The 26722-nt window shown below is 45.1% G+C and overlaps 1 protein-coding gene across 1 annotated transcript in view; it reads left to right on the forward strand.

The window, feature by feature from the left end:
- The first annotated feature begins 10937 nt into the window (after window positions 1-10937).
- Window positions 10938-26722, forward strand: part of CDC37 (cell division cycle 37, HSP90 cochaperone) — a 37196-nt gene continuing 21411 nt past the window's right edge. Inside the window, exons 1-3 of the mRNA XM_088479903.1 lie at window positions 10938-11211; window positions 16253-16374; window positions 20750-21025. Coding sequence (XP_088336029.1) covers window positions 16273-16374; window positions 20750-21025 — 378 coding nt within the window. The 5' untranslated portion in view covers window positions 10938-11211; window positions 16253-16272. The remainder of the gene's footprint in view (window positions 11212-16252; window positions 16375-20749; window positions 21026-26722) is intronic.

Here is a 26722-nt window from a genome sequence, read left to right on the forward strand (position 1 = left end):
CAGCAGGACATTCCGGCAGAGAAAGGTAAGTAGGAGATATCTGTGATACTAGTGTATGGTGACAGCAGGAGATTCCGGCAGAGAAGGTAAGTAGGAGATATCTGTGATACTAGTGTATAATGACAGCAGGAGATTCCGGCAGAGAAAGGTAAGTAGGAGATATCTGTGATACTAGTGTATGGTGACAGCAGGACATTCCGGCAGAGAAAGGTAAGTAGGAGATATCTGTGATACTAGTGTATGGGGACAGCGGGCCATTCCGGCAGAGAAAGGTAAGTAGGAGATATCTGTGATACTAGTGTATGGGGACAGCGGGACATTCTGCAAACAGAAGGTAAGTAGGAGATATCTGTGATACTAGTGTATAATGACAGCAGGACATTCCAGCAGAGGAAGGTAAGTAGGAGATATCTGTGATACTAGTGTATGGTGACAGCAGGACATTCCGGCAGAGAAAGGTAAGTAGGAGATATCTGTGATACTAGTGTATGGGGACAGCGGGCCATTCTGCAAACAGAAGGTAAGTAGGAGATATCTGTGATACTAGTGTATAATGACAGCAGGACATTCCAGCAGAGGAAGGTAAGTAGGAGATATCTGTGATACTAGTGTATGGTGACAGCAGGAGATTCCGGCAGAGAAAGGTAAGTAGGAGATATCTGTGATACTAGTGTATGGTGACAGCAGGACATTCCGGCAGAGAAAGGTAAGTAGGAGATATCTGTGATACTAGTGTATGGGGACAGCGGGCCATTCCGGCAGAGAAAGGTAAGTAGGAGATATCTGTGATACTAGTGTATGGGGACAGCGGGCCATTCTGCAAACAGAAGGTAAGTAGGAGATATCTGTGATACTAGTGTATAATGACAGCAGGACATTCCAGCAGAGGAAGGTAAGTAGGAGATATCTGTGATACTAGTGTATGGTGACAGCAGGACATTCCGGCAGAGAAAGGTAAGTAGGAGATATCTGTGATACTAGTGTATGGTGACAGCAGGACATTCCGGCAGAGAAAGGTAAGTAGGAGATATCTGTGATACTAGTGTATGGGGACAGCGGGCCATTCCGGCAGAGAAAGGTAAGTAGGAGATATCTGTGATACTAGTGTATGGGGACAGCGGGCCATTCTGCAAACAGAAGGTAAGTAGGAGATATCTGTGATACTAGTGTATGGTGACAGCAGGACATTCCGGCAGAGAAAGGTAAGTAGGAGATACCTGTGATACTAGTGTATGGTGACAGCAGGACATTCCGGGAGAGAAGGTAAGTAGGAGATATCTGTGATACTAGTGTATGGTGACAGCAGGACATTCCGGCAGAGAAGGTAAGTAGGAGATATCTGTGATACTAGTGTATAATGACAGCAGGACATTCCGGCAGAGAAAGGTAAGTAGGAGATATCTGTGATACTAGTGTATGGTGACAGCAGGACATTCCGGCAGAGAAAGGTGAATAGGAGATACCTGTGATACTAGTGTATGGTGACAGCAGGACATTCCGGCAGAGAAGGTAAGTAGGAGATATCTGTGATACTAGTATATGGTGACAGCAGGACATTTCGGCAGAGAAGGTAAGTAGGAGATATCTGTGATACTAGTGTATGGTGACAGCAGGACATTCCGGCAGAGAAAGGTAAGTAGGAGATATCTGTGATACTAGTGTATAATGACAGCAGGACATTCCAGCAGAGGAAGGTAAGTAGGAGATATCTGTGATACTAGTGTATGGTGACAGCAGGACATTCCGGCAGAGAAAGGTAAGTAGGAGATATCTGTGATACTAGTGTATGGTGACAGCAGGACATTCCGGCAGAGAAAGGTAAGTAGGAGATACCTGTGATACTAGTGTATGGTGACAGCAGGACATTCCGGCAGAGAAGGTAAGTAGGAGATATCTGTGATACTAGTGTATGGTGACAGCAGGACATTCCGGCAGAGAAGGTAAGTAGGAGATATCTGTGATACTAGTGTATGGTGACAGCAGGACATTCCGGCAGAGAAAAGTAAGTAGGAGATATCTGTGATACTAGTGTATGGTGACAGCAGGAGATTCCGGCAGAGAAGGTAAGTAGGAGATATCTGTGATACTAGTGTATAATGACAGCAGGAGATTCCGGCAGAGAAAGGTAAGTAGGAGATATCTGTGATACTAGTGTATGGTGACAGCAGGACATTCCGGCAGAGAAAGGTAAGTAGGAGATATCTGTGATACTAGTGTATGGGGACAGCGGGCCATTCCGGCAGAGAAAGGTAAGTAGGAGATATCTGTGATACTAGTGTATGGGGACAGCGGGACATTCTGCAAACAAAAGGTAAGTAGGAGATATCTGTGATACTAGTGTATAATGACAGCAGGACATTCCAGCAGAGGAAGGTAAGTAGGAGATATCTGTGATACTAGTGTATGGTGACAGCAGGACATTCCGGCAGAGAAAGGTAAGTAGGAGATATCTGTGATACTAGTGTATGGTGACAGCAGGAGATTCCGGCAGAGAAGGTAAGTAGGAGATATCTGTGATACTAGTGTATGGTGACAGCAGGAGATTCCGGCAGAGAAGGTAAGTAGGAGATATCTGTGATACTAGTGTATAATGACAGCAGGAGATTCCGGCAGAGAAAGGTAAGTAGGAGATATCTGTGATACTAGTGTATGGTGACAGCAGGACATTCCGGCAGAGAAAGGTAAGTAGGAGATATCTGTGATACTAGTGTATGGGGACAGCGGGCCATTCCGGCAGAGAAAGGTAAGTAGGAGATATCTGTGATACTAGTGTATGGGGACAGCGGGACATTCTGCAAACAGAAGGTAAGTAGGAGATATCTGTGATACTAGTGTATAATGACAGCAGGACATTCCAGCAGAGGAAGGTAAGTAGGAGATATCTGTGATACTAGTGTATGGTGACAGCAGGACATTCCAGCAGAGAAAGGTAAGCAGGAGATATCTGTGATACTAGTGTATGGTGACAGCAGGAGATTCCGGCAGAGAAGGTAAGTAGGAGATATCTGTGATACTAGTGTATAATGACAGCAGGAGATTCCGGCAGAGAAAGGTAAGTAGGAGATATCTGTGATACTAGTGTATGGTGACAGCAGGACATTCCGGCAGAGAAAGGTAAGTAGGAGATATCTGTGATACTAGTGTATGGTGACAGCAGGACATTCCGGCAGAGAAAGGTAAGTAGGAGATATCTGTGATACTAGTGTATGGGGACAGCGGGCCATTCCGGCAGAGAAAGGTAAGTAGGAGATATCTGTGATACTAGTGTATGGGGACAGCGTGCCATTCTGCAAACAGAAGGTAAGTAGGAGATATCTGTGATACTAGTGTATAATGACAGCAGGACATTCCAGCAGAGGAAGGCAAGTAGGAGATATCTGTGATACTAGTGTATGGTGACAGCAGGACATTCCGGCAGAGAAACGTAAGTAGGAGATATCTGTGATACTAGTGTATGGTGACAGCAGGACATTCCGGCAGAGAAAGGTAAGTAGGAGATATCTGTGATACTAGTGTATGGTGACAGCAGGACATTCCGGCAGAGAAGGTAAGTAGGAGATATCTGTGATACTAGTGTATGGTGACAGCAGGACATTCCGGCAGAGAAAGGTAAGTAGGAGATATCTGTGATACTAGTGTATGGTGACAGCAGGACATTCCGGCAGAGAAGGTAAGTAGGAGATATCTGTGATACTAGTGTATGGTGACAGCAGGACATTCCGGCAGAGAAGGTAAGTAGGAGATATCTGTGATACTAGTGTATGGTGACAGCAGGACATTCCGGCAGAGAAGGTAAGTAGGAGATATCTGTGATACTAGTGTATGGTGACAGCAGGACATTCCGGCAGAGAAGGTAAGTAGGAGATATCTGTGATACTAGTGTATAATGACAGCAGGACATTCCGGCAGAGAAAGGTAAGTAGGAGATATCTGTGATACTAGTGTATGGTGACAGCAGGACATTCCGGCAGAGAAAGGTGAATAGGAGATACCTGTGATACTAGTGTATGGTGACAGCAGGACATTCCGGCAGAGAAGGTAAGTAGGAGATATCTGTGATACTAGTATATGGTGACAGCAGGACATTTCGGCAGAGAAGGTAAGTAGGAGATATCTGTGATACTAGTGTATGGTGACAGCAGGACATTCCGGCAGAGAAAGGTAAGTAGGAGATATCTGTGATACTAGTGTATAATGACAGCAGGACATTCCAGCAGAGGAAGGTAAGTAGGAGATATCTGTGATACTAGTGTATGGTGACAGCAGGACATTCCGGCAGAGAAAGGTAAGTAGGAGATATCTGTGATACTAGTGTATGGTGACAGCAGGACATTCCGGCAGAGAAAGGTAAGTAGGAGATACCTGTGATACTAGTGTATGGTGACAGCAGGACATTCCGGCAGAGAAGGTAAGTAGGAGATATCTGTGATACTAGTGTATGGTGACAGCAGGACATTCCGGCAGAGAAGGTAAGTAGGAGATATCTGTGATACTAGTGTATGGTGACAGCAGGACATTCCGGCAGAGAAAGGTAAGTAGGAGATATCTGTGATACTAGTGTATGGTGACAGCAGGAGATTCCGGCAGAGAAGGTAAGTAGGAGATATCTGTGATACTAGTGTATAATGACAGCAGGAGATTCCGGCAGAGAAAGGTAAGTAGGAGATATCTGTGATACTAGTGTATGGTGACAGCAGGACATTCCGGCAGAGAAAGGTAAGTAGGAGATATCTGTGATACTAGTGTATGGGGACAGCGGGCCATTCCGGCAGAGAAAGGTAAGTAGGAGATATCTGTGATACTAGTGTATGGGGACAGCGGGACATTCTGCAAACAGAAGGTAAGTAGGAGATATCTGTGATACTAGTGTATAATGACAGCAGGACATTCCAGCAGAGGAAGGTAAGTAGGAGATATCTGTGATACTAGTGTATGGTGACAGCAGGACATTCCGGCAGAGAAAGGTAAGTAGGAGATATCTGTGATACTAGTGTATGGTGACAGCAGGAGATTCCGGCAGAGAAGGTAAGTAGGAGATATCTGTGATACTAGTGTATGGTGACAGCAGGAGATTCCGGCAGAGAAGGTAAGTAGGAGATATCTGTGATACTAGTGTATAATGACAGCAGGAGATTCCGGCAGAGAAAGGTAAGTAGGAGATATCTGTGATACTAGTGTATGGTGACAGCAGGACATTCCGGCAGAGAAAGGTAAGTAGGAGATATCTGTGATACTAGTGTATGGGGACAGCGGGCCATTCCGGCAGAGAAAGGTAAGTAGGAGATATCTGTGATACTAGTGTATGGGGACAGCGGGACATTCTGCAAACAGAAGGTAAGTAGGAGATATCTGTGATACTAGTGTATAATGACAGCAGGACATTCCAGCAGAGGAAGGTAAGTAGGAGATATCTGTGATACTAGTGTATGGTGACAGCAGGACATTCCAGCAGAGAAAGGTAAGCAGGAGATATCTGTGATACTAGTGTATGGTGACAGCAGGAGATTCCGGCAGAGAAGGTAAGTAGGAGATATCTGTGATACTAGTGTATAATGACAGCAGGACATTCCGGCAGAGAAAGGTAAGTAGGAGATATCTGTGATACTAGTGTATGGTGACAGCAGGACATTCCGGCAGAGAAAGGTAAGTAGGAGATATCTGTGATACTAGTGTATGGTGACAGCAGGACATTCCGGCAGAGAAAGGTAAGTAGGAGATATCTGTGATACTAGTGTATGGGGACAGCGGGCCATTCCGGCAGAGAAAGGTAAGTAGGAGATATCTGTGATACTAGTGTATGGGGACAGCGTGCCATTCTGCAAACAGAAGGTAAGTAGGAGATATCTGTGATACTAGTGTATAATGACAGCAGGACATTCCAGCAGAGGAAGGCAAGTAGGAGATATCTGTGATACTAGTGTATGGTGACAGCAGGACATTCCGGCAGAGAAAGGTAAGTAGGAGATATCTGTGATACTAGTGTATGGTGACAGCAGGACATTCCGGCAGAGAAAGGTAAGTAGGAGATATCTGTGATACTAGTGTATGGTGACAGCAGGAGATTCCGGCAGAGAAGGTAAGTAGGAGATATCTGTGATACTAGTGTATAATGACAGCAGGACATTCCGGCAGAGAAAGGTAAGTAGGAGATATCTGTGATACTAGTGTATGGTGACAGCAGGACATTCCGGCAGAGAAAGGTAAGTAGGAGATATCTGTGATACTAGTGTATGGTGACAGCAGGACATTCCGGCAGAGAAAGGTAAGTAGGAGATATCTGTGATACTAGTGTATGGGGACAGCAGGACATTCCGGCAGAGAAAGGTAAGTAGGAGATATCTGTGATACTAGTGTATGGGGACAGCGGGCCATTCCGGCAGAGAAAGGTAAGTAGGAGATATCTGTGATACTAGTGTATGGTGACAGCAGGACATTCCGGCAGAGAAAGGTAAGTAGGAGATATCTGTGATACTAGTGTATGGTGACAGCAGGACATTCCGGCAGAGAAAGGTAAGTAGGAGATATCTGTGATACTAGTGTATGGTGACAGCAGGACATTCCGGCAGAGAAGGTAAGTAGGAGATATCTGTGATACTAGTGTATGGTGACAGCAGGACATTCCGGCAGAGAAAGGTAAGTAGGAGATATCTGTGATACTAGTGTATGGTGACAGCAGGACATTCCGGCAGAGAAGGTAAGTAGGAGATATCTGTGATACTAGTGTATGGTGACAGCAGGACATTCCGGCAGAGAAGGTAAGTAGGAGATATCTGTGATACTAGTGTATGGTGACAGCAGGACATTCCGGCAGAGAAGGTAAGTAGGAGATATCTGTGATACTAGTGTATGGTGACAGCAGGACATTCCGGCAGAGAAAGGTAAGTAGGAGATATCTGTGATACTAGTGTATGGTGACAGCAGGACATTCCGGCAGAGAAAGGTAAGTAGGAGATATCTGTGATACTAGTGTATGGTGACAGCAGGACATTCCGGCAGAGAAGGTAAGTAGGAGATATCTGTGATACTAGTGTATGGTGACAGCAGGACATTCCGGCAGAGAAAGGTAAGTAGGAGATATCTGTGATACTAGTGTATGGTGACAGCAGGACATTCCGGCAGAGAAGGTAAGTAGGAGATATCTGTGATACTAGTGTATGGTGACAGCAGGACATTCCGGCAGAGAAAGGTAAGTAGGAGATATCTGTGATACTAGTGTATGGTGACAGCAGGACATTCCGGCAGAGAAGGTAAGTAGGAGATATCTGTGATACTAGTGTATGGTGACAGCAGGACATTCCGGCAGAGAAGGTAAGTAGGAGATATCTGTGATACTAGTGTATGGTGACAGCAGGACATTCCGGCAGAGAAAGGTAAGTAGGAGATATCTGTGATACTAGTGTATGGTGACAGCAGGAGATTCCGGCAGAGAAAGGTAAGTAGGAGATATCTGTGATACTAGTGTATGGGGACAGCGGGCCATTCCGGCAGAGAAAGGTAAGTAGGAGATATCTGTGATACTAGTGTATGGGGACAGCGGGACATTCTGCAAACAGAAGGTAAGTAGGAGATATCTGTGATACTAGTGTATAATGACAGCAGGACATTCCAGCAGAGGAAGGTAAGTAGGAGATATCTGTGATACTAGTGTATGGTGACAGCAGGACATTCCGGCAGAGAAAGGTAAGTAGGAGATATCTGTGATACTAGTGTATGGTGACAGCAGGAGATTCCGGCAGAGAAGGTAAGTAGGAGATATCTGTGATACTAGTGTATGGTGACAGCAGGAGATTCCGGCAGAGAAGGTAAGTAGGAGATATCTGTGATACTAGTGTATAATGACAGCAGGAGATTCCGGCAGAGAAAGGTAAGTAGGAGATATCTGTGATACTAGTGTATGGTGACAGCAGGACATTCCGGCAGAGAAAGGTAAGTAGGAGATATCTGTGATACTAGTGTATGGGGACAGCGGGCCATTCCGGCAGAGAAAGGTAAGTAGGAGATATCTGTGATACTAGTGTATGGGGACAGCGGGACATTCTGCAAACAGAAGGTAAGTAGGAGATATCTGTGATACTAGTGTATAATGACAGCAGGACATTCCAGCAGAGGAAGGTAAGTAGGAGATATCTGTGATACTAGTGTATGGTGACAGCAGGACATTCCAGCAGAGAAAGGTAAGCAGGAGATATCTGTGATACTAGTGTATGGTGACAGCAGGAGATTCCGGCAGAGAAGGTAAGTAGGAGATATCTGTGATACTAGTGTATAATGACAGCAGGACATTCCGGCAGAGAAAGGTAAGTAGGAGATATCTGTGATACTAGTGTATGGTGACAGCAGGACATTCCGGCAGAGAAAGGTAAGTAGGAGATATCTGTGATACTAGTGTATGGTGACAGCAGGACATTCCGGCAGAGAAAGGTAAGTAGGAGATATCTGTGATACTAGTGTATGGGGACAGCGGGCCATTCCGGCAGAGAAAGGTAAGTAGGAGATATCTGTGATACTAGTGTATGGGGACAGCGTGCCATTCTGCAAACAGAAGGTAAGTAGGAGATATCTGTGATACTAGTGTATAATGACAGCAGGACATTCCAGCAGAGGAAGGCAAGTAGGAGATATCTGTGATACTAGTGTATGGTGACAGCAGGACATTCCGGCAGAGAAAGGTAAGTAGGAGATATCTGTGATACTAGTGTATGGTGACAGCAGGACATTCCGGCAGAGAAAGGTAAGTAGGAGATATCTGTGATACTAGTGTATGGTGACAGCAGGACATTCCGGCAGAGAAGGTAAGTAGGAGATATCTGTGATACTAGTGTATGGTGACAGCAGGACATTCCGGCAGAGAAAGGTAAGTAGGAGATATCTGTGATACTAGTGTATGGTGACAGCAGGACATTCCGGCAGAGAAGGTAAGTAGGAGATATCTGTGATACTAGTGTATGGTGACAGCAGGACATTCCGGCAGAGAAGGTAAGTAGGAGATATCTGTGATACTAGTGTATGGTGACAGCAGGACATTCCGGCAGAGAAGGTAAGTAGGAGATATCTGTGATACTAGTGTATGGTGACAGCAGGACATTCCGGCAGAGAAAGGTAAGTAGGAGATATCTGTGATACTAGTGTATGGTGACAGCAGGACATTCCGGCAGAGAAGGTAAGTAGGAGATATCTGTGATACTAGTGTATGGTGACAGCAGGACATTCCGGCAGAGAAAGGTAAGTAGGAGATATCTGTGATACTAGTGTATGGTGACAGCAGGACATTCCGGCAGAGAAAGGTAAGTAGGAGATATCTGTGATACTAGTGTATGGTGACAGCAGGACATTCCGGCAGAGAAGGTAAGTAGGAGATATCTGTGATTTCTCCTGCTTTACCTTCTTGATGAATGTCCTGAAAATTTACTTTTTACTTGCTTTTGTAAACATTAGGTGATGAATAGGCCACTTAATGCTATTACACATACCAAACCCAAACACATTTTTCTAAATTATTATAACTACAGTTTAGGAGCTCAATGGCTTCCACAATTGCATGTAACTGCAAAAAACACTGAAGCACTGCAACCCAAATAAAGTGTTACTTCAGTGCCAGAGGCAGTGGGTACAGAGCCCTAATAAACTACACCCATGTATAGATGAGTTTAGATCACAAAACTACAGACCATAATGCATCATTTATTCCAAAATGGTAAAGGAATAACCACCCACTCATTTTACTGTAGTACCAGATACCTGCGCTGAAATAATTCATGTCGATCCAGCTTAGGTTGCAACCATTTGAAAACAAGTGGGAAAATCAGGAGCCTTGGGTCTTATTGGAAGGTCAGTGTCCTAAACTATTAATAAACTAATAATATTTATTTTTTCATGGCAGTGGTTTCTACATTCGATGGCGGCATGTAGAAGTTTACCACCATAAAATGGTGCACAAGCGATGATCTACTTATTTTCCCAGGTGTCTGAGCTGTTGTGCTGTTTAGCAGCTTGTTAGTGGGAGGACCCGCAGACCCTCCAACATGACCCCTGCCATACGGTACAAATTGCTCTGCTCCTGGACTTCCTTCTTAATTGATGATTGCAGACACCTGTAGTGAAACACCTGTCTCATCTATTAACTAGTTCAACACAGGTTTCTGCAATCATTAATTAAGAAGGAAGTCCAGGAGCGGAGCATTTTGTACTGGATGGAAGGGGTCATGTTGGAGGGTAGGGACCCCGACAATTCTTGCTTTTGACTCCTGCAATCATACAAGTGCAAGTGTGTAGTTTTTCACATTACGTGGACAGCCATAGTACACACAGCAGATTAGTTGACTCTTGAAAGCTACAGGCTTGATTATACAATACTTGGAACACGCAGTTGTAGACTTTAATATGTTACTCGTTTTTTTTTTATGCCTAGCATTTGTGGCGCTGGTAACATGAGCGCAAGACATAGGATTTGCTTGTAGAGCACCACAGCCTGGCCGTGACACACTTGTGGATCTCTTGCACACGCACAGACCCCTGAATGGTTCGGATACGATAGTAGCTAGCCAGCACATTGCATGATTCCTTGTAGGAAGCCCGACCACCATTCTATGCCGCCTTTCAAAGTCCATCCCTATGTAACACACAAAAGACAAGCAGATGGAGCTGGGGAGGTGCTTACTTTGTCCCGATTTTCACTTGTAAAAAGTTGAGAGGTGCGATTACCTATTCTCAATATACAGTAGTGCAGAGGTAATCCCAAACTCAGTCCTTAAGGACAGTCCAGGTTTTAAGGATATCCATGCTTGACCACAGGTGACTTAATTAGTACTTCAGTCAATTTGATTTAACCACCTGTGCTCAACCATGGCTATCTCTAAAACATGAGCTGTTGGGGAGCCTTGAGGACCACGCTTGGGAGCCTCTGATATAGGTTCGCCTCCCCCTAAGGGAAGTGAATAGATCCCCTTCTATTTCACCTAAGTTCCAATCATCATATCTCAGCAACGTGTACGTCATCACGGCGCTGACTGAGGCGCCGTAACTGACGTCAGAGAGACGATAGGACGACGGATGAGAACCGGGGAAGTGATGTCAGAGAGAGGGCAGGCCGGCGGGCTGAGGCCGGGGAAGTGACGTCAGAGAGAGGGCAGTGGGTGGAATAGAGGCTGCCAGAGCCTTCCAGAAACGGGCTGATCCTCCCAGACAGGCTCTTGCTCATTTCGCCGGAGTTAGGTAGGTATTGCAGGATGTTCACGCATCTCCTATAGTCCTGGCGAGCTTCCTTTATGTATATTGCTGCTTAGGAGCACATGTTATGGAGTGTGCATCACAGTTCACTCTAGTTGGTCACCCACAACGTTGTGTGTGTGAACCTATGGTGTTGTCTAGTTATATACCTGATATGGGTAGACTGTGGCTTCCCCCAGCTGTTGTGGAACTACATGTCCCAGCATGCACCGTTTTGCAGAGCAATCAAGCATGCTGGGACCTGTAGTTCCACTCAGCAGGAGTCACATTACATAAGCCTTGTAAATAGGATTTAGTTTTGCACCCTGATTGTGCTGAGATTTATTGCTCTATGTCTGCAGAGTGTATACAGCAGTGTGTCTCTTTGACTAAGGGGTCTATTTACTAAGCTATGTTAGGAGATACAGTGAATGATGATAAGGTACCAGGCAATCAGCTCCTAACTGCCATGTCATAGGCTGTTTTTGAAAAATGGCAGTTAGGAGATGATTGGCTGGTCCGTACCTTTATCACTGTTCACTTTATCTCCTAACACAGCAAGGTAAATAGACCCCTCAATGTGTGAGGCATCATACGTGTGTGAGCTCCTCAGCCCACTGGGGAAGTTATCATAAAGTTTCATGGTTTGTGATCAGGTTGTGTTTGGTATAGCGGTGCACCATCAGATAGGTGTGTTTTGACTCATCACATTCTGGCGCCGGTATTTTGACCATTGGCATCCCGTTCTCACAGATATATGTTCAGTCTACTTCCAGTGGACGGAGGTGATCGGTCCGGTTTAAGCTCCATTATGGAACCTTTGCATTAACTTATTTTGGCTGTGCTGTGAACTATTCCTGCTAAATTGTAGTCTCTCAATACCGCTTGTTTTCATTCTCCCATCAATATTGTCTACCTCATACGTTTCTATTTTATGTACGCCCTGTTCTCCATGCTGCTCCATTCTGCGGAGCACACTGGAGCCACACTCCACTACAAAAGAGATTATCAGTTACCAGTGATGGCAAATCCCTGTTCAGCGGCACCTTCTGCCACCTTCCTACGGTTTGATGGTCTTATCTGCTTGTTAGATTATTGAGGGATTATTTTCTATTATAACCCAGTGGTTCCCTAAGTGGGTGCCGTGGGACACATGCAGGAGTACAGCTAAACAGCATGCCCTCAGCCATCCCTACCCATGGGTTGGAAAAGTTGCGGTGACCGACCACCGCTGGGAGAATAGATGCTGTGCGTACGAAGGCGGCATCTATTCACCGTGAGGGGCGAGCTTAGGGGAAGCCCAGCACCTCTGTAAGTGCTGGGAACGCCCCCAAGCATATCAACTTGGAGGTGTCCCAAGGACACGCCCCCTCCCCTCCCAGCCCCCTGCCATTCCCGCAGCCTAGCAGGAACACTACTATAAATTTGTTGTAAAAAGAGTCACAGAAGGAAGTCAGAAAACTAATGTTGTTAGTACAGTGGTTCCCACTCTCTGCCATTAGAGCCCATGTTTTAAGGGTATCCATGCTTAAGCACAGGTGACTTTGCTTAAGCAAATCAATTTGATTTAACAATCTGGACTCGAGCATGGATATCCTTAAAATCTTGACTGTAATGGTGGAATTTGGATAACCTCTTGGTTAGTGTAAGTTGTAGGAAGACGAATAGATGCTAATAAATTGAAATCATATAATGTTGTGTTTTTTTTTTTTTTTTTCTTTACCTAGTTGATTCATTCCCCTCTCCACACACTGTATTGTTGATTACATATTTTGGATGGAGATTTCCTTTCATTTACATATTTTTGAAAAAAGCTCCTTTAAGAAAATTCCCACTGAATCAAGCCCTATTGAAGATCCTTCTTGTCAGGTCAAAACAGCCATGTTTAGCGTCCTGTGTGGTTTCAACTGATGGGCCGAACATATTTTTTTCATTTCACAAATGTGGTAACTGCTTGTATGGACAGAAATATATTTCTAGACACCTTCTCTCTACACTGGGTGCCAGCCGATCATCAAGAGATGATGAATATTAATAGAAGAAGGTGTCTACCAAGGTGGAGTATTTTAGTAAATATGGACAGTGTACTCCCCACGCTATATTTCTCAGGTGGTCTGCCCAGCACTGTGATGCTGCCAAAAATCGCTCTGCACTGACGTTTCTCGTTACAGTGCAGCTCATTACTCGGAGTCACTCCCATCAGAAGGTGGATCCCGGCCACTTCCTCCACCTCAATCCAGGCCCACTTTATCATAGTCACCCTCGCCTGGCGGAGGATGCCGGCTGTACCCTTCACTTTAACCCCCGTCCCATACATTGCAACCTCACAGCTTTTCCTTCCTGGTGCCCAACAAACTGTAAAGCTGAGTACTCGCTTATCGATATATAATTTGTTCAAATGATATATCACGAGTGCATTCGCGGGTGTGCACCCGATATGTCCGTGAATGACGTTGTTCACAGATATGAGGATGGCCCTACAGCACAGCCTATGCCAATATATTGGTATGTCTGGCTGTGTGTACGGCTGACCGCCCATACACTGGCTGCAGGGACCGCCAAAACTGACATCACAACTGGGAGGTTACAAATCAGCTATCGTTTAAGTGTGTACTCAGCATAAGTGAGATGCCGGATGGGAGAGGGAGGATGTAAGATGGGCTGCTGGTTACCTCCTGTAATAAGGTTTGGTCCGGTCAATGCTCTGCCCCATCTGTCTAATAAAGACAACTGGCAAAAAAGAATATTCTGTATGGATCAGTGCACAAGTTTCTGTACCAAACTTAGGGCCTGATTCAGTACAGATCGCAGTTGCGATCATAGCTGCGAATCCATACGGAACGCAGCTACTAAAACATGCAAATGCTTGCCAAAGCTTAGCTGGCCTGAAGATGCCCACAGCTGCTTTCTCATATCCATCCAAACTTGCTTTTCTGCCTAAACATCGCTACCATCGACGCTCATCGGCCACTCGCGCAGCATTTACAGAAGGTCTGACCAGCCGCAGACACTGCAAGTCTCCTTGCATGCAGAGGGCTCTCAAGCTGCGTATGCAATAGCAGTAACTAATTTAGCGTTCCCGCTAGGCTGTTTTAGCGGGGCGCGGCACCCTGCCCTCTTTCTGGAAGGCAAAAAGCGCCCTGCCCACCAGAAGGAGGGCAAAAAGCACCCTGCCCTAACAGCCTGCGGGAACTGTCTTCACACGCGGGTCGCAGTGTCCCGCGGGTGAAGAAATGTGCGGCGCCCCAGTCACCGCCAAAGAATAGACGCCGGGCGCATGCGCCCGGCGTCTATTCTCCCTGTCTGCAGGGCTTGGGGGCTGCCCGGCGTGTTCGTAAGTGCCGGGCACAACCCCAAGAGTGACGAAAAGGGGACGTGTCTTATAGACACGCCCCATTTTCGATCACCACGCCCCCTTCTCGGGCGCGCGCACGAACGTGCCCTCTCTAGCTCCGGCGCCCTGCCTCGCGCCGGAGCTAGATTGAACACTATAATTTATGCACGCCTAGGAAACTGCGTTCAGACGGAAAGACGTTTCTCCGAACACTCCCCCCCCCCCCCCCCCCCCCCCCATCACCACCCCCAAACGCTGACAGCCTGTCACTCACTCTGCGATGGGTTACTCTGTGCGTCTGTAATTGCAGTGCGATCGCTTTGCGGCTTGTACACATGTGCAATGGCAAACAGTCACTCGATGTGCGTCCGTAGTTGCACTTGCGATAGGTGCTGAATCGGGCCCTTAATTGCCAATAATGTGGGCATTACAATTATCCTCCCTCATTTGTTTATTGTTGCCTTAGTGATGCATGGTCCTGACACGTGGGTGGATGTTTGTCACTCCCACTTTTCACGATTATGGCGCGTAAACCCTTTATGTTGATGCCTATCCCCCTTGACACCTCTCTAAACTTTTGAGACTTCTACCCTGCCATATGAATTGTCTTTTGGTGTTAAGTAAATTGGATATTGTACACCATTGGTGATTCTATTTACATATGAACATGTTTTGTTGGGAAGTTCATAAACTTTTAGGGGTAAATGTAAATAGTTTCTGGCGAGTCTGCCCGATGTTTTAAAGGGGCTTTCATTTAAAAGACAAAACCAGCCTGGTTTTGCCTTTTATATGATTGTCCCTATGAAACATCAGGGAAACTAGCAGATGCCTGCATCGCACAGGTTATTACATTTTCCCCTAATGGTTGGTATGCTTCACGTAAGTCCACATTGATGTAGATGAAAAACAGATTTAAAGGTAAACATATATTGTTTTATTTCCACTACAAATAAACATATTTACGTGCACTAAATCCAATTTATTAAATTGCTTCACCTAAGTCCTCCATAGACTCTGACAGGAGGTGGATCACACCGACGATCAGAAACACTGTTCCCGGTCATCGGTGATCGCCGATCCTTTATGGAATTGCTGAAATTCTTCATTTTAAAAATCCCCAATTTGCTGATCACGATTGTATTTTGGTCGGGATCTGGAAATCGGGGAATCCAGCATGTTGGATTTCACTGATGCACCGACCCCAGAGTCTAGGGATTGGGTAATTGCAATAATTCGCCGCTGATGTATTCCATCATGTGTGGCGGTGTTCTGTATAACATGATGCCATGCGTTTGTCCCCACTGTATATTTATTAGCTAAGCCTTTAAATATGTATTTTTATTTACTTTTTAGTATTCAGAGATGTTTGCTTACATTTGTGTCTACTGTATGAAAGTTATGGGGGCAGTCCAGTTAGCCGCTAGGGGTGCGAATCGGGTGTGTATTGTCGCTGCCACGGCTTTCAAGTGCACCACATCTCGCGGCCCTCTTTCTGCCTGAACTCGCTGAATTTTGTATGCAGCCCTATGGGGCTGCGCACAGTTTTAAGCGAGATCTGGCTGCCGTCAAATGCGCCCATTGTTGCGATGACTCGCACCCGTGATTGCATCTCATAAAATTGGATTGACCCCTTTATGTAATTAACTTTTTTCTGTTTTTCTTTATTTTTTTATTTTCATACTATTCAATATTTATTTTTTCTTCTTTTTGCAGATTCCTCGGCTACTTGCAAGATGGTAGATTACAGCGTGTGGGATCACATTGAAGTGTCAGACGATGAAGACGACACTCATCCTAACATCGATACCGCTAGTTTGTTCCGATGGCGTCACCAAGTAAGTTACTTTTTGACTTGAAGCAGCTTTGTTTAAAGTGCATCTCAGTGGATGAGGCTGTTTCCTGATAAATTCATTAAGAGCTAGTAACAATGGGCCTAAGTCCGAGGTGGACACTGTACCGATGTTTGCACAGTTGGCCAATGTTTTTTGTTCTGCGCATGCGTCTGAGTTGCACGGCGAATGCATCACAGTGATTTAGAGATGGCGATCGCAGTGAGGATTTGAATACAGAGTGAGGTCAGGGACCGTTTGTGGGAGGTAATGAGGGGTGGCGACTCAAACGCAGGTGTGTCCTAACCGTTTTGGGCGGGTATCTGTGCTTGCGACTCTGAATTTGTACGCTGGGGTTAAGGCTCCGGCGGCTTGCTTGAGACTTACATTCTGAGCAACTATATAGTTGCTCAGAAGATCGATGTTTCGACCGATGTGTGACTAATGGTGCGTCTTTGAACACAAGCAGCAGACTTGAGCTGCAGTTAATGGGCATCTCAATATATATCCCAGTGGCTACGTACTTTGGGCATCTGAGCCACAGCGGGACTTGTGCCCACCTCTGAATCAGGCCCATTGGTCCTTAGTGATATCCGCGGTCCCTAAGAAGTGATGGGCAACATTCACATGAATCAAATGCCTGTATCTGCTATGTGTAGGCTACTGGTGCGCTCTGACCGTCTGACTGGTGGCCAGTTTAATGGAGGTGGTTTTCCATAACTTCAGTGGCCTCCATCTGATGAGGATGTGCTCTTCATTATTTGGGTGTGGTTTTTTTTATATCGTGGGTGTAGATCGTGAGCGTGTATCCAAAACAAATTGTCATGGACCCAATTCATGGTTTCCATTTGATGGATATATTAGAGCTCTTATTCTTCTGACCAGCACTGTCATGGACAAGAAATTGATTATAAGAGGAACCGAGAATGTCTATTTTAATTATGAACTGTTTAGAAACTGCTCTAACAAAGCTTCAGTTTGGGACAGATTATTAATAGAGGTAATCACAGAGGTGTCCGTGATTGGGGTAAAAGAAATGCATAAAGATTTATAGAGATTAGATGAATGAATTTTGTGGAAGCTGTAAAACATTGCATATGTCAGAGCAGGATACAGAATGGTGATGTAATGTCTGCAGCGACAGAGGGATGCGACCTTGGAGTTAGTGTCTGATGACATGAAGGTCAGTAATGCAGTGTAGACCAGAAGTTGGAGAAGCCAGTACAATACTTGATATGGTGACACCGACAATGACATGGACCTGTAGGCTTTTTTTCTGCCAGCAAATTTTGTCATTCACTGTCTAATTACCCACAATCTGATCCAAAACAAGCTGCGAGTTTTGAAAGACCACAAAATCAAAGATTTAAGACATGAATCATGAGGGTGAAACACATTGTTTAGTGTTACCTAACCATCCCACCTGCCCACAGACATTTGAAGCTCCTGGAACTTCTTTAGGGACCTAGAGGGATCTGGTACACATAAAAAAGCTGCAGGCATGTGAGTTACTCTGATATCACTGGCCCTACCACTGTGTTTAAATCTACCAATTCACATTATGCAAGACTGACGAACTGTCAGTCACTCTTTGTCTGATTAGCAAGAGAAGCATTGAATAGAGTGGACAGATGTAATTATAAACATTTCAGCAGCCTAATGTATATTCTTCAGTTCACAGCCTTTGCCCACAATGAAAGTGCTTCTGCCAACATTTATTTATTTTTTTTAATTTGAGGTGTTCTAGTTGTATTGCTTTGCATAGGGGCCCTGTTGTGGGGGTGGCCAACGTGACCAGCAACGCTATACAGACTGGTGGCAGCAGCCTTCACCCACCACTCACACTAATGTCACTGTGTGCCCTGTGCAGACTGCTATGTAACCTATCCTATTCACCTACCACTCACATCTATGTCACTGTGTGCCCTGTGCACAGACTGCTATGTAGCCTATCCTATTCACCCACCACTCACACCAATGTCACTGTGTGCCCTGTGCACAGACTGCTATGTAGCCTATCCTATTCACCCACCTCTCACATCAATGTTACTGTGTGTCCTGTGCACAGACTGCTATGTAGCCTATCCTATTCACCCACCTCTCACACCAATGTCACTGTGTGCCCTGTGCACAGACTGCTATGTAACCTATCCTATTCACCCACCACTCACACCTATGTCACTGTGTGCCCTGTGCACAGACTATGTAGCCTTTCCTATTTAAGTTTCCACTACAAAATGAAGCAGTTTTCATGAAAATCATGAAAACTGTGAATCAGGGCGTTTTTTTTTTTTTTTTTTTACCACCCACAGCTTATGCGAGCGTCCATGATGATGGTCGCGATGGTCAAGACCATCGCGACCATCGGGCTTGCGACGAGACCCTGCGGTAGGGTCTCGGTGACCGCAAGCCCTGGAGTGATTTTGGCTCTATCAGAGCCAAAATCACTCCCACTGATATCACTAGTGATGTCAGTGGGGCCGGACCCAGACAGTAGGCGTTCCCATTCGAACGCCTCTGTCTGGCAGCCACGCCCCCGGCACGCCCACCAAAGGGGGCGTGCTGTCACTCAACATTGACAGCACGCCCCCTTTGGTGCGAGACCCGGAGCGACAGCTGTCGCTATCTGGGTCTCGCGCATGCACACGACGGAGCCCCCTCTGTCGTGCGCATGCGCACTAGGGCACCATCGACCCGCTTGCGAGCGCTCAGCGCTCGCGAGCGGGTCTGTATCAGGCCCATTGTTCCTATTATATTAGTGTGTGTGTGTGTATATGTGTGTATATATATATATATATATATATATATATATCTCTATCTATATCTATCACGTGTGTGTGTGTGTATGTAAACTATGTATATGTATGTGAGTACTGCGTGCAAATCAAAACTCCCTAAAAACTAGAATGAAAGGTAAACCACCAGTGAATAATATTAGTTCTGTACAAGTAATTATAAAGAAAGTCAGTAATCCTTTGAAGTGGAAGGTGGCCACAGTCTTTTTTTATTTTTGTTTTAATAAAAATTTGCTATAAAGAGAGCATGGGCCTAATAGTGTAGTATTTGACATAAAAGCTGTGCTCAAAATAAATTGTGGGTACCAAATAAAAGTGATTTCAAGCGCTTATCTGACATCCAAACGTATTCCTTATTAGGGGTAGATGAAACACATGAGAATATATATATATATATATATATATATATATATATATATATATGTGTGTGTATGCCAAAAGTCATGGGATAGATGCCTCATGTAGGACCCCCTCTAGCCCCAGCAAAGTGCAGCAACTTGACGTGGCCATGTTGACAACTGAGTCCATGGCCTCATGGGGTCTGCGCCACTTCCAAACCCTACCATCAGCCCAAAACAACTGGGATTGTGACTCATCGGACCAGGCCACATGTTGCCAGTCCTCCAGGGTCCAATTAGCGATGTCACAAGCCCAGGTGAGGAGCTGTGTCGTAGTGTTAACAGGGGCACTCTGGTAGGTTTTCTGCTCCCATATTCCATGGAAGCTAAAGAACGCTGCACTGACCTGCTGGATATGCGTCTGGTACCTCCTGCATTGGATGTGATTTGAGCCGGTGTCGCTTGTCTGTTACCACAGACCATTCTGGCCAGATGCTGCTGGTCACAATCATTAAGCACTCGTGGTTGGCCACTGCGCTGTCCACAATGGGTGGTAATGCTTTCTAAGAGGTATTCCTGGTACACACATGACACCGTAGATCGAGAAATATTGAATGCCTGCACAACTTTGGAAATGGAATGTCCCATCCGTTGGGCACCCACTATCATGCCCCCTTCAGACTCTGATAATTCACGTCTCGTTGCCATGAGCAGCCTGGCTGGTGTTCAAACTAACTCACAAGATGTCAAATTACAACTGGTGCAGGTCTGGGCATTTCCAAAATGTGTCCGTACAGTGATGCCACATACCATTAATTTTACATACTGCTATCCCATTACTTTTATACACATAAATACATATATAATAGCTTCTCTTGTATATTGTGCTCATATTTATGAGAATCATTTATAGTATAATATATGAAGACAAACTTGGTTTTCTGTGTTAAATACAATATCCCATATCATTACTAATCCAGTTTACAAATACACACTGAAAAGTTTCATACTTGTTAGAATTCTAGGACTGAGCCGCCATCTAGCGAATGGGTACACACAATATTCAACGGTGTCGCTGTAACTGTGAATATTGTCTGATTCGCTTTCTTAGTGAACCAACCTCTCCTTACGGTTACTGACCCAGTGGAACTTTGTGTTGTCTGTCACCTCTCCAGTGTGTAACAGTTGGGGACGGTAGGAAGTTTTGCGTATAATCTGTGCTACCACTTTGTGCCTTGTTTCTTACAGGCCCGCGTAGAGCGGATGGAGCAGTATGAAAAGGAGAAAGATGATCTGCAGAAGGGCGAGAATGACTGCAAGAAGAAGCTGGCCGAGTGTCAGAAGAAGCTGAAGGATATGGAGATCCAGGAGAGCGCTCAAGCCGAGGCTGAGAGGCTGAAACGAGAGCTGGAACAGCTGAAGAAAGAGGAGAAGAACTGGCGGAAGAAGGAAGAGGAACTGAAGAAAAAAGAGAAGACCATGCCATGGAACGTGGATACCCTCAGCAAAGAGGGGTTCAGCAAGGTATGTTACTGGTACATAAATGGCCTAGGGTTTGCCCTTCATCCACATGCATGCCTTACTGGTGTTACTGGTCCATAGTGACCTGATGAACTGCTACTTCTGGTGTACTGCCTCTCACATAAGGGGCCCCAGGATGGATAGTTTAGAGATTCTTGTTTGAGCAGTTCTCCATCCACATGAAGCTTGGTATAGTGATCTCTCCAGTGCTGTGCAATACACTATTGTGGTGTCTTGTATCCTGTGCAATGCTCCATCCACATGAAGCTTGGTACTGTGGTCTCTCCAATGCTGTGCAATTCTCCATCCATATAAAGCGTGTTATTGTGGTGTCTTGTATGCTGTTCAATACTCCATCCAAATGAAGTGTGTTACTATGGTCTCTTGCAGGACCAAATTAACAATGGGGCGCTTGGGGCTGCAGCTCCAGGCCCCCCATGAAAATAGACCCACAGGAGACTGACAGACAGGAAAAAAAAACCTAATAATCTAATAAGCCTGCTACGGCCCACGGCACTGTACTTGCGCTACGGATGGACATCAAGTTGATGATTTAACACCATCAATGTTCTTGTTATGGTAGTACTTTTACCATTTGATGATGGCTTTCCGATGGTAGCCATCGGATGGTGTGGAAGTGGTGGCCACTTGATGTTAAAATACAGCTGAATTCAATTGTTTAACATCGAGAATGGCCGTGGGTCGCTATTGCGCATGTGCAAACTTAACTTTTTGCACATGTATATACTGTACCATTGCAATGGTTTTCTATCTAATTCTTTTGATGTGATAGTTGGTTTCGATGGTGGGAGCCCAGTCATTTGATAGCAGGTTTCCAATGTCCATCCCTACAGGATCCTTCTACAGGTGTTGTAACTCCACCTACCATGTTGCATTGGCCTTGCTTAATACCATTGTGACTAATGCTAACTCCGTCTATTTCTGCTTTAGGCACCGCCTATAGTTGATTTGGTCCAACCTATATGAGGCCAGTTTTCATATTTTGCCAGGGCCACTTTAAGTGCCCAATCCTCCTCTGTCTGGCAAAGCAGAAGCTTGAATCATAAAGCAAAGTTATCTGAAGATGGAAACCCCTCTTTAAGCACCTTGAGACCTATTGGAGAACAGCACTATATAAATAAATTATTTTTATTATTATTTATACTGAGAATTTCTTAGCCTATTTACCAAGACAAAAACATTGCGGTTAATAATAATTGAACTTGCTAATTAAGGGGGACCTAAAACTGTCAGGGAGTTGTATCAAGCCTTGGAGAGAGATAAAATGGAGAAGTTGTCCAAAGCAACCAATCAGTTTTTAACTGTCATTTCAAATATTGTGCTGGATAAATGACAGAAGCTGATTGGTTGCTTTGGACAACTTTTCCACTTTATCTCTCTCCGAGGGGTTATTTACGAAGTGTCGGGTTGTAAAACCCAACACGTCGGTTCCTAAAAGGGCTGTGCTTTTACTACTTGTGTCTTGCTAGTAAATGCACTGATCTTTTAAATATCGGGTATAAGCACGAATTGAAGTGTTGGGTTTTACAACCCGACACTTATTAAATAAACCCCCAAGGCTGCTAAATATAAAATTATAATTGTATCTGGCTGTTTTATAGCTGCTCAGGAGCACCAGCAGCACAGCTGAGTAACAATCATGTCAGTAATTTGTAGACTCTGAAAGTAGTAGTCAGTAAAAAATGAAGACTCTGCCAATGAATACATAAAACATTTTTTATTATATGTTAAACTATAAAAACTATTATGCGGAATGACGCAGGGGACTGAGCTGGAGAGATGCAGGGGTGTGCGCTTAAAAGATGCGGTGCTGAAAGCTGGAGAGACGCTGGGTGCTGCGAGACCAGCTAGTCTCGCAGCACCCAGAGTGGCCGCACCCTGCCTGGGACTTGCCAGGATGTGAGCTGGAGAGACGCAGGGGTGTGAGCTGGAGAGACGCAGGGGTGTGAGCTGGAGAGACGCAGGGGTGTGAGCTGGAGAGACGCAGGGGTGTGTTTTGAAGAACTGCAGGGGTGTACGGTGGCAAGACTCGATGTTGAAAGCGCAGCACCCAGAATGTCCGCACCCTGCCTGGAACGCGCCGGCCCTTGCTAGTCACGCAGCACCCAGAGTGGCCGCACCTTGCCTGGGACACGTTGGGATGCGAGCTGGAGAGACAGGTGAATGATGGGTGAGCATAATGGAATAACAGCCACATACCTGGGCAACCTCTAGACTCTCAAAGAGTCATCCTTCAGCACTCAAGAGAGGAAAAAAACCCCTGTGGAGGAAACCTCTGGGGAACCATGGCTTCAGGATCCCCCTTCCCTCTGGGCATTAAGAGGTATACTAATCGATAAAGGGAGAGGTTCAAAACTTACCAATCATCATCAGCTGCTGTGTAGACTAAGGGGAAAGGGAGGAGAAGACGTTGTTAGTGTAAGAACAAGCAGAGTGATAAACTGTAAATATTGGTGTGGTTGTGAAGAGGAAAAATCTCTACATAAATACAGTAGGTTAATCTGACTTTCTAACTATTGAGGACATTGGGCAATTGTTCATATTTTAGGCATTTTCAAAGGTTCTATTTTATTACACCTAATATGTGGATTATAGAAATGAGTTATTTTATAATAACAAGTGGGTACATTCTGAAAATAAATAAGGGATGGGGGCATACAGTGCATGTGGTGATAAAATAAAAAATCCGCTTAATCATTGCAGTTGGGGCTCAGTTGATTAATATGCCCCTAAGCTTCTATATGTACAGCCATTGTTATCACATGCGAAGCACAGTTACCTCAAACTAATACAAATGAATTTATATGACGCTGACTGTCTCTCACTCCATCATCCTGTCCCTCCTCACAGCCCATTATATTACTAATGATCCCTGTGCCAGCCTTCCTCACTCTGCACTGTCCTCTGTTACTGTCTCACGTAGTCTCCTGTCTTTTCCTTGTCCATGTTATAGGTCTGTCTGTTCTTCCAGCTTCTTAGTGTGTTTATCATCCATACTGCCCTCTTCATTTCTCTAATACTCCATTATGAATTTTTGTTCCTAAATGTAATTCCTTCCTGTACTTCTCCTAATTGAGTCCTTGTACATATATTCCCTGTTCTATATTGTCCTGTCTTTCACCCTAATATACCACACTCTGCTTTCCTTACCCCCCTCCATCATACCCTGCTATCTAGGACTTACCTTCCTCCTTCCTGGCCAGTAACTGTAAACTGCAGCAACTGTAGGCAGGATGTTACAGGATGAAGCACTGTGATGTCACAGGATAGGTGTATGATGTCATAGCAACCATAGCAATGCTGCTGAGTTACAGCTATCCTACATATACATCAATTATAACTGGATTTACATAAACTTGCAGTAAAACAGAGAATAATATAGAAAAAGAACTATAAGGCAAGGTTGTACAGAGTGCCCCAATATGTAAGTGAAGGGAAAATCTAAGTGATGGTAAAATATAGACTAGATCATCATTTATGTTTTAGAAATTAACAAGATTTATGGTACCTTCCAGTTAAATCTCTTTATCTGGGGGACACTTCATTACACTTTGTTAATGTGGGATAGAGACGTCCGCACTTAGTGGAGTAGATGTATGAAGCTCCGAAGCGGTTTCAGCGCACGTTATGTGCGCTGATACCGCTTCTCCCCCATGTATGATTGGGGGTCTGCGCCCCTGTTATCTGCGCTGCTATCTAAAAGATAGCAGCGCCGATAGCCTGGGCCATGTATGAACGGTCAGTTCACCTGACCGTTCCGCCTGCTGCAGCTGTCGCTATCCTCCTCCCCTCTAACCTCTCTTCAGTTTCAACTTAAAGTGCCTGAAGGGTAAGTTAAAGAACAACTAATTTTCATTCTACTCATATATTCAACGAATGAGGGATAGCTCAGTGTCCCCCAGATGATGTCAGATATAGATTTAACTGGTAAGTACCATACATTTTGTTTTCCCTTTCTTCATCTGGAGGGCACTTCATTACACTTGGGGATGTACAAAAGCTGTCCCATGGGGAGAGAGTGTCTGAGCTAATACTTCACATTTGACATCTGATTCACTGGGAGCAAAGTCATGAAAACTGTAAAAATTTGGTGAATGTATGTACTGAGAACCATGTATTTGTTTCTACATAACTGATCTGCAGATGCCCCATTCCCAGCTGCCCATGAAGAACCTACTGAGCGGGTCGAATGAGCAGAAATTTAACTGGAACAGATCAGTCAGCCCCAGTATATGATCTCTTAATCTAATTTATTAGTGGGTCAACGTTTCGTTGTAGACGACCAGGATAAAGCTCCTAATTCTAACACCCTTCTGGCTGACGTAATGGCCAGGAGAAAAACCAATTCCCCAGTTAACTATGTAAGATGTACCTCCTATTCCATCCGATTGGATCCGACCCAGGGGGTAGTCGCAAACAGAAGCTCTTGGGCTTCTCATTGGACATCTGAGTAACTGTTCGCCCCTTACCTGCCACAAACTCTACCTATCTGTGAATCACTGCCAGGGCCAGTGAAGCCTCGATGCCCAGAAAATGGGACCGACACTTCCCTGCTCCCCGTCATCTTCCCCAAACGCCAGCAGCTTGTCAATCATGCTGCGCATTTGGGGCACTGTGACATCGCAGGACCATATCTGTATTTGTGCAGTGTGGCTCCTGTGCATGCGCAGAACATTGCACATGGGAGATTTGGGTAAACATCAGATTTACGTAAATCTCTGAATCAGGCCTTTAATTAGCAATTTTAGACGCTCATGTGGAGTGGTTTGTCGGGTGTGGTTGTGTGGTTGTGTGTGTGTGTGTGTGTGTGTGTGTGTATGTAAGTATAAGCTTCACTTAGTGACTATGTGGTCTAGATCTAATATCTTAGTATAGCTATTAACCGGTCGCATCTCATGAGTCAGTGCTGCATGTCCAGATCCCCCTTGTGTATTAGAAAAAATATATATTCTGCGCATATGCAGAATGGATTTCCTCCTCCTCCTCAGGCCCCCTAGGAGTGATGCGGGGAGGTCTGTGACCGCCAACATCACTCCCAGTATTGCGCTCCATAATGCCGTGCAAACGACACGCTGGTGCATGCACCTAAAGTAAAAGTGCACCGAGCACCAGTAAGCTGATCTCTGCGTGTGTGTATAGATCAGCATGCAACAGGGGGGGATTGATCAGTTACCCCTACACCATGCAGGAAGGAGGAGAGGGGGCGGGGCTAGACACGTGGGGTTCAGTTGGCACTAGGGGGGAAGGGGGGTCGTGATAATGAAGAAAACCCCATGGCACAACCACGGAGCTGCAAGAAATACTGGCCATCATACAAGAAGTAGTTCCTAGAAAGAGTTAATTTAATAGAGACATAAATAAATCTGTGTCCAGGATACTAGGATCTAAATATTGGGTCACAAACTTTCTCATGGCTTCCAAACCACCCACATGGGGAATTGAGGTGTATAAGCTGCAGATGCCCATGCAGCACAGGAGAGCACCAGCTGGGACGACTTAAACATCCAACAGTAATTTAACAAAAGTGTGGTATCTTTTTAAGAATGAGGGTTGCAGTGGTAACAGAGGTAGTGACAGAAAATCTAAGAACCGCACAATCGGTTGGTGCAGTGATTCTTAAGCAGAGATAATCGGCTTTATGTAGTTTCGGCAGGGTGGTTGCTAGGCACCACAGGTAAG

The sequence above is a fragment of the Taudactylus pleione genome, unplaced genomic scaffold, assembly GCF_031769625.1.
Source record: "Taudactylus pleione unplaced genomic scaffold, aTauple2 ptg000248l, whole genome shotgun sequence".
NCBI lineage: Eukaryota > Metazoa > Chordata > Amphibia > Anura > Myobatrachidae > Taudactylus > Taudactylus pleione.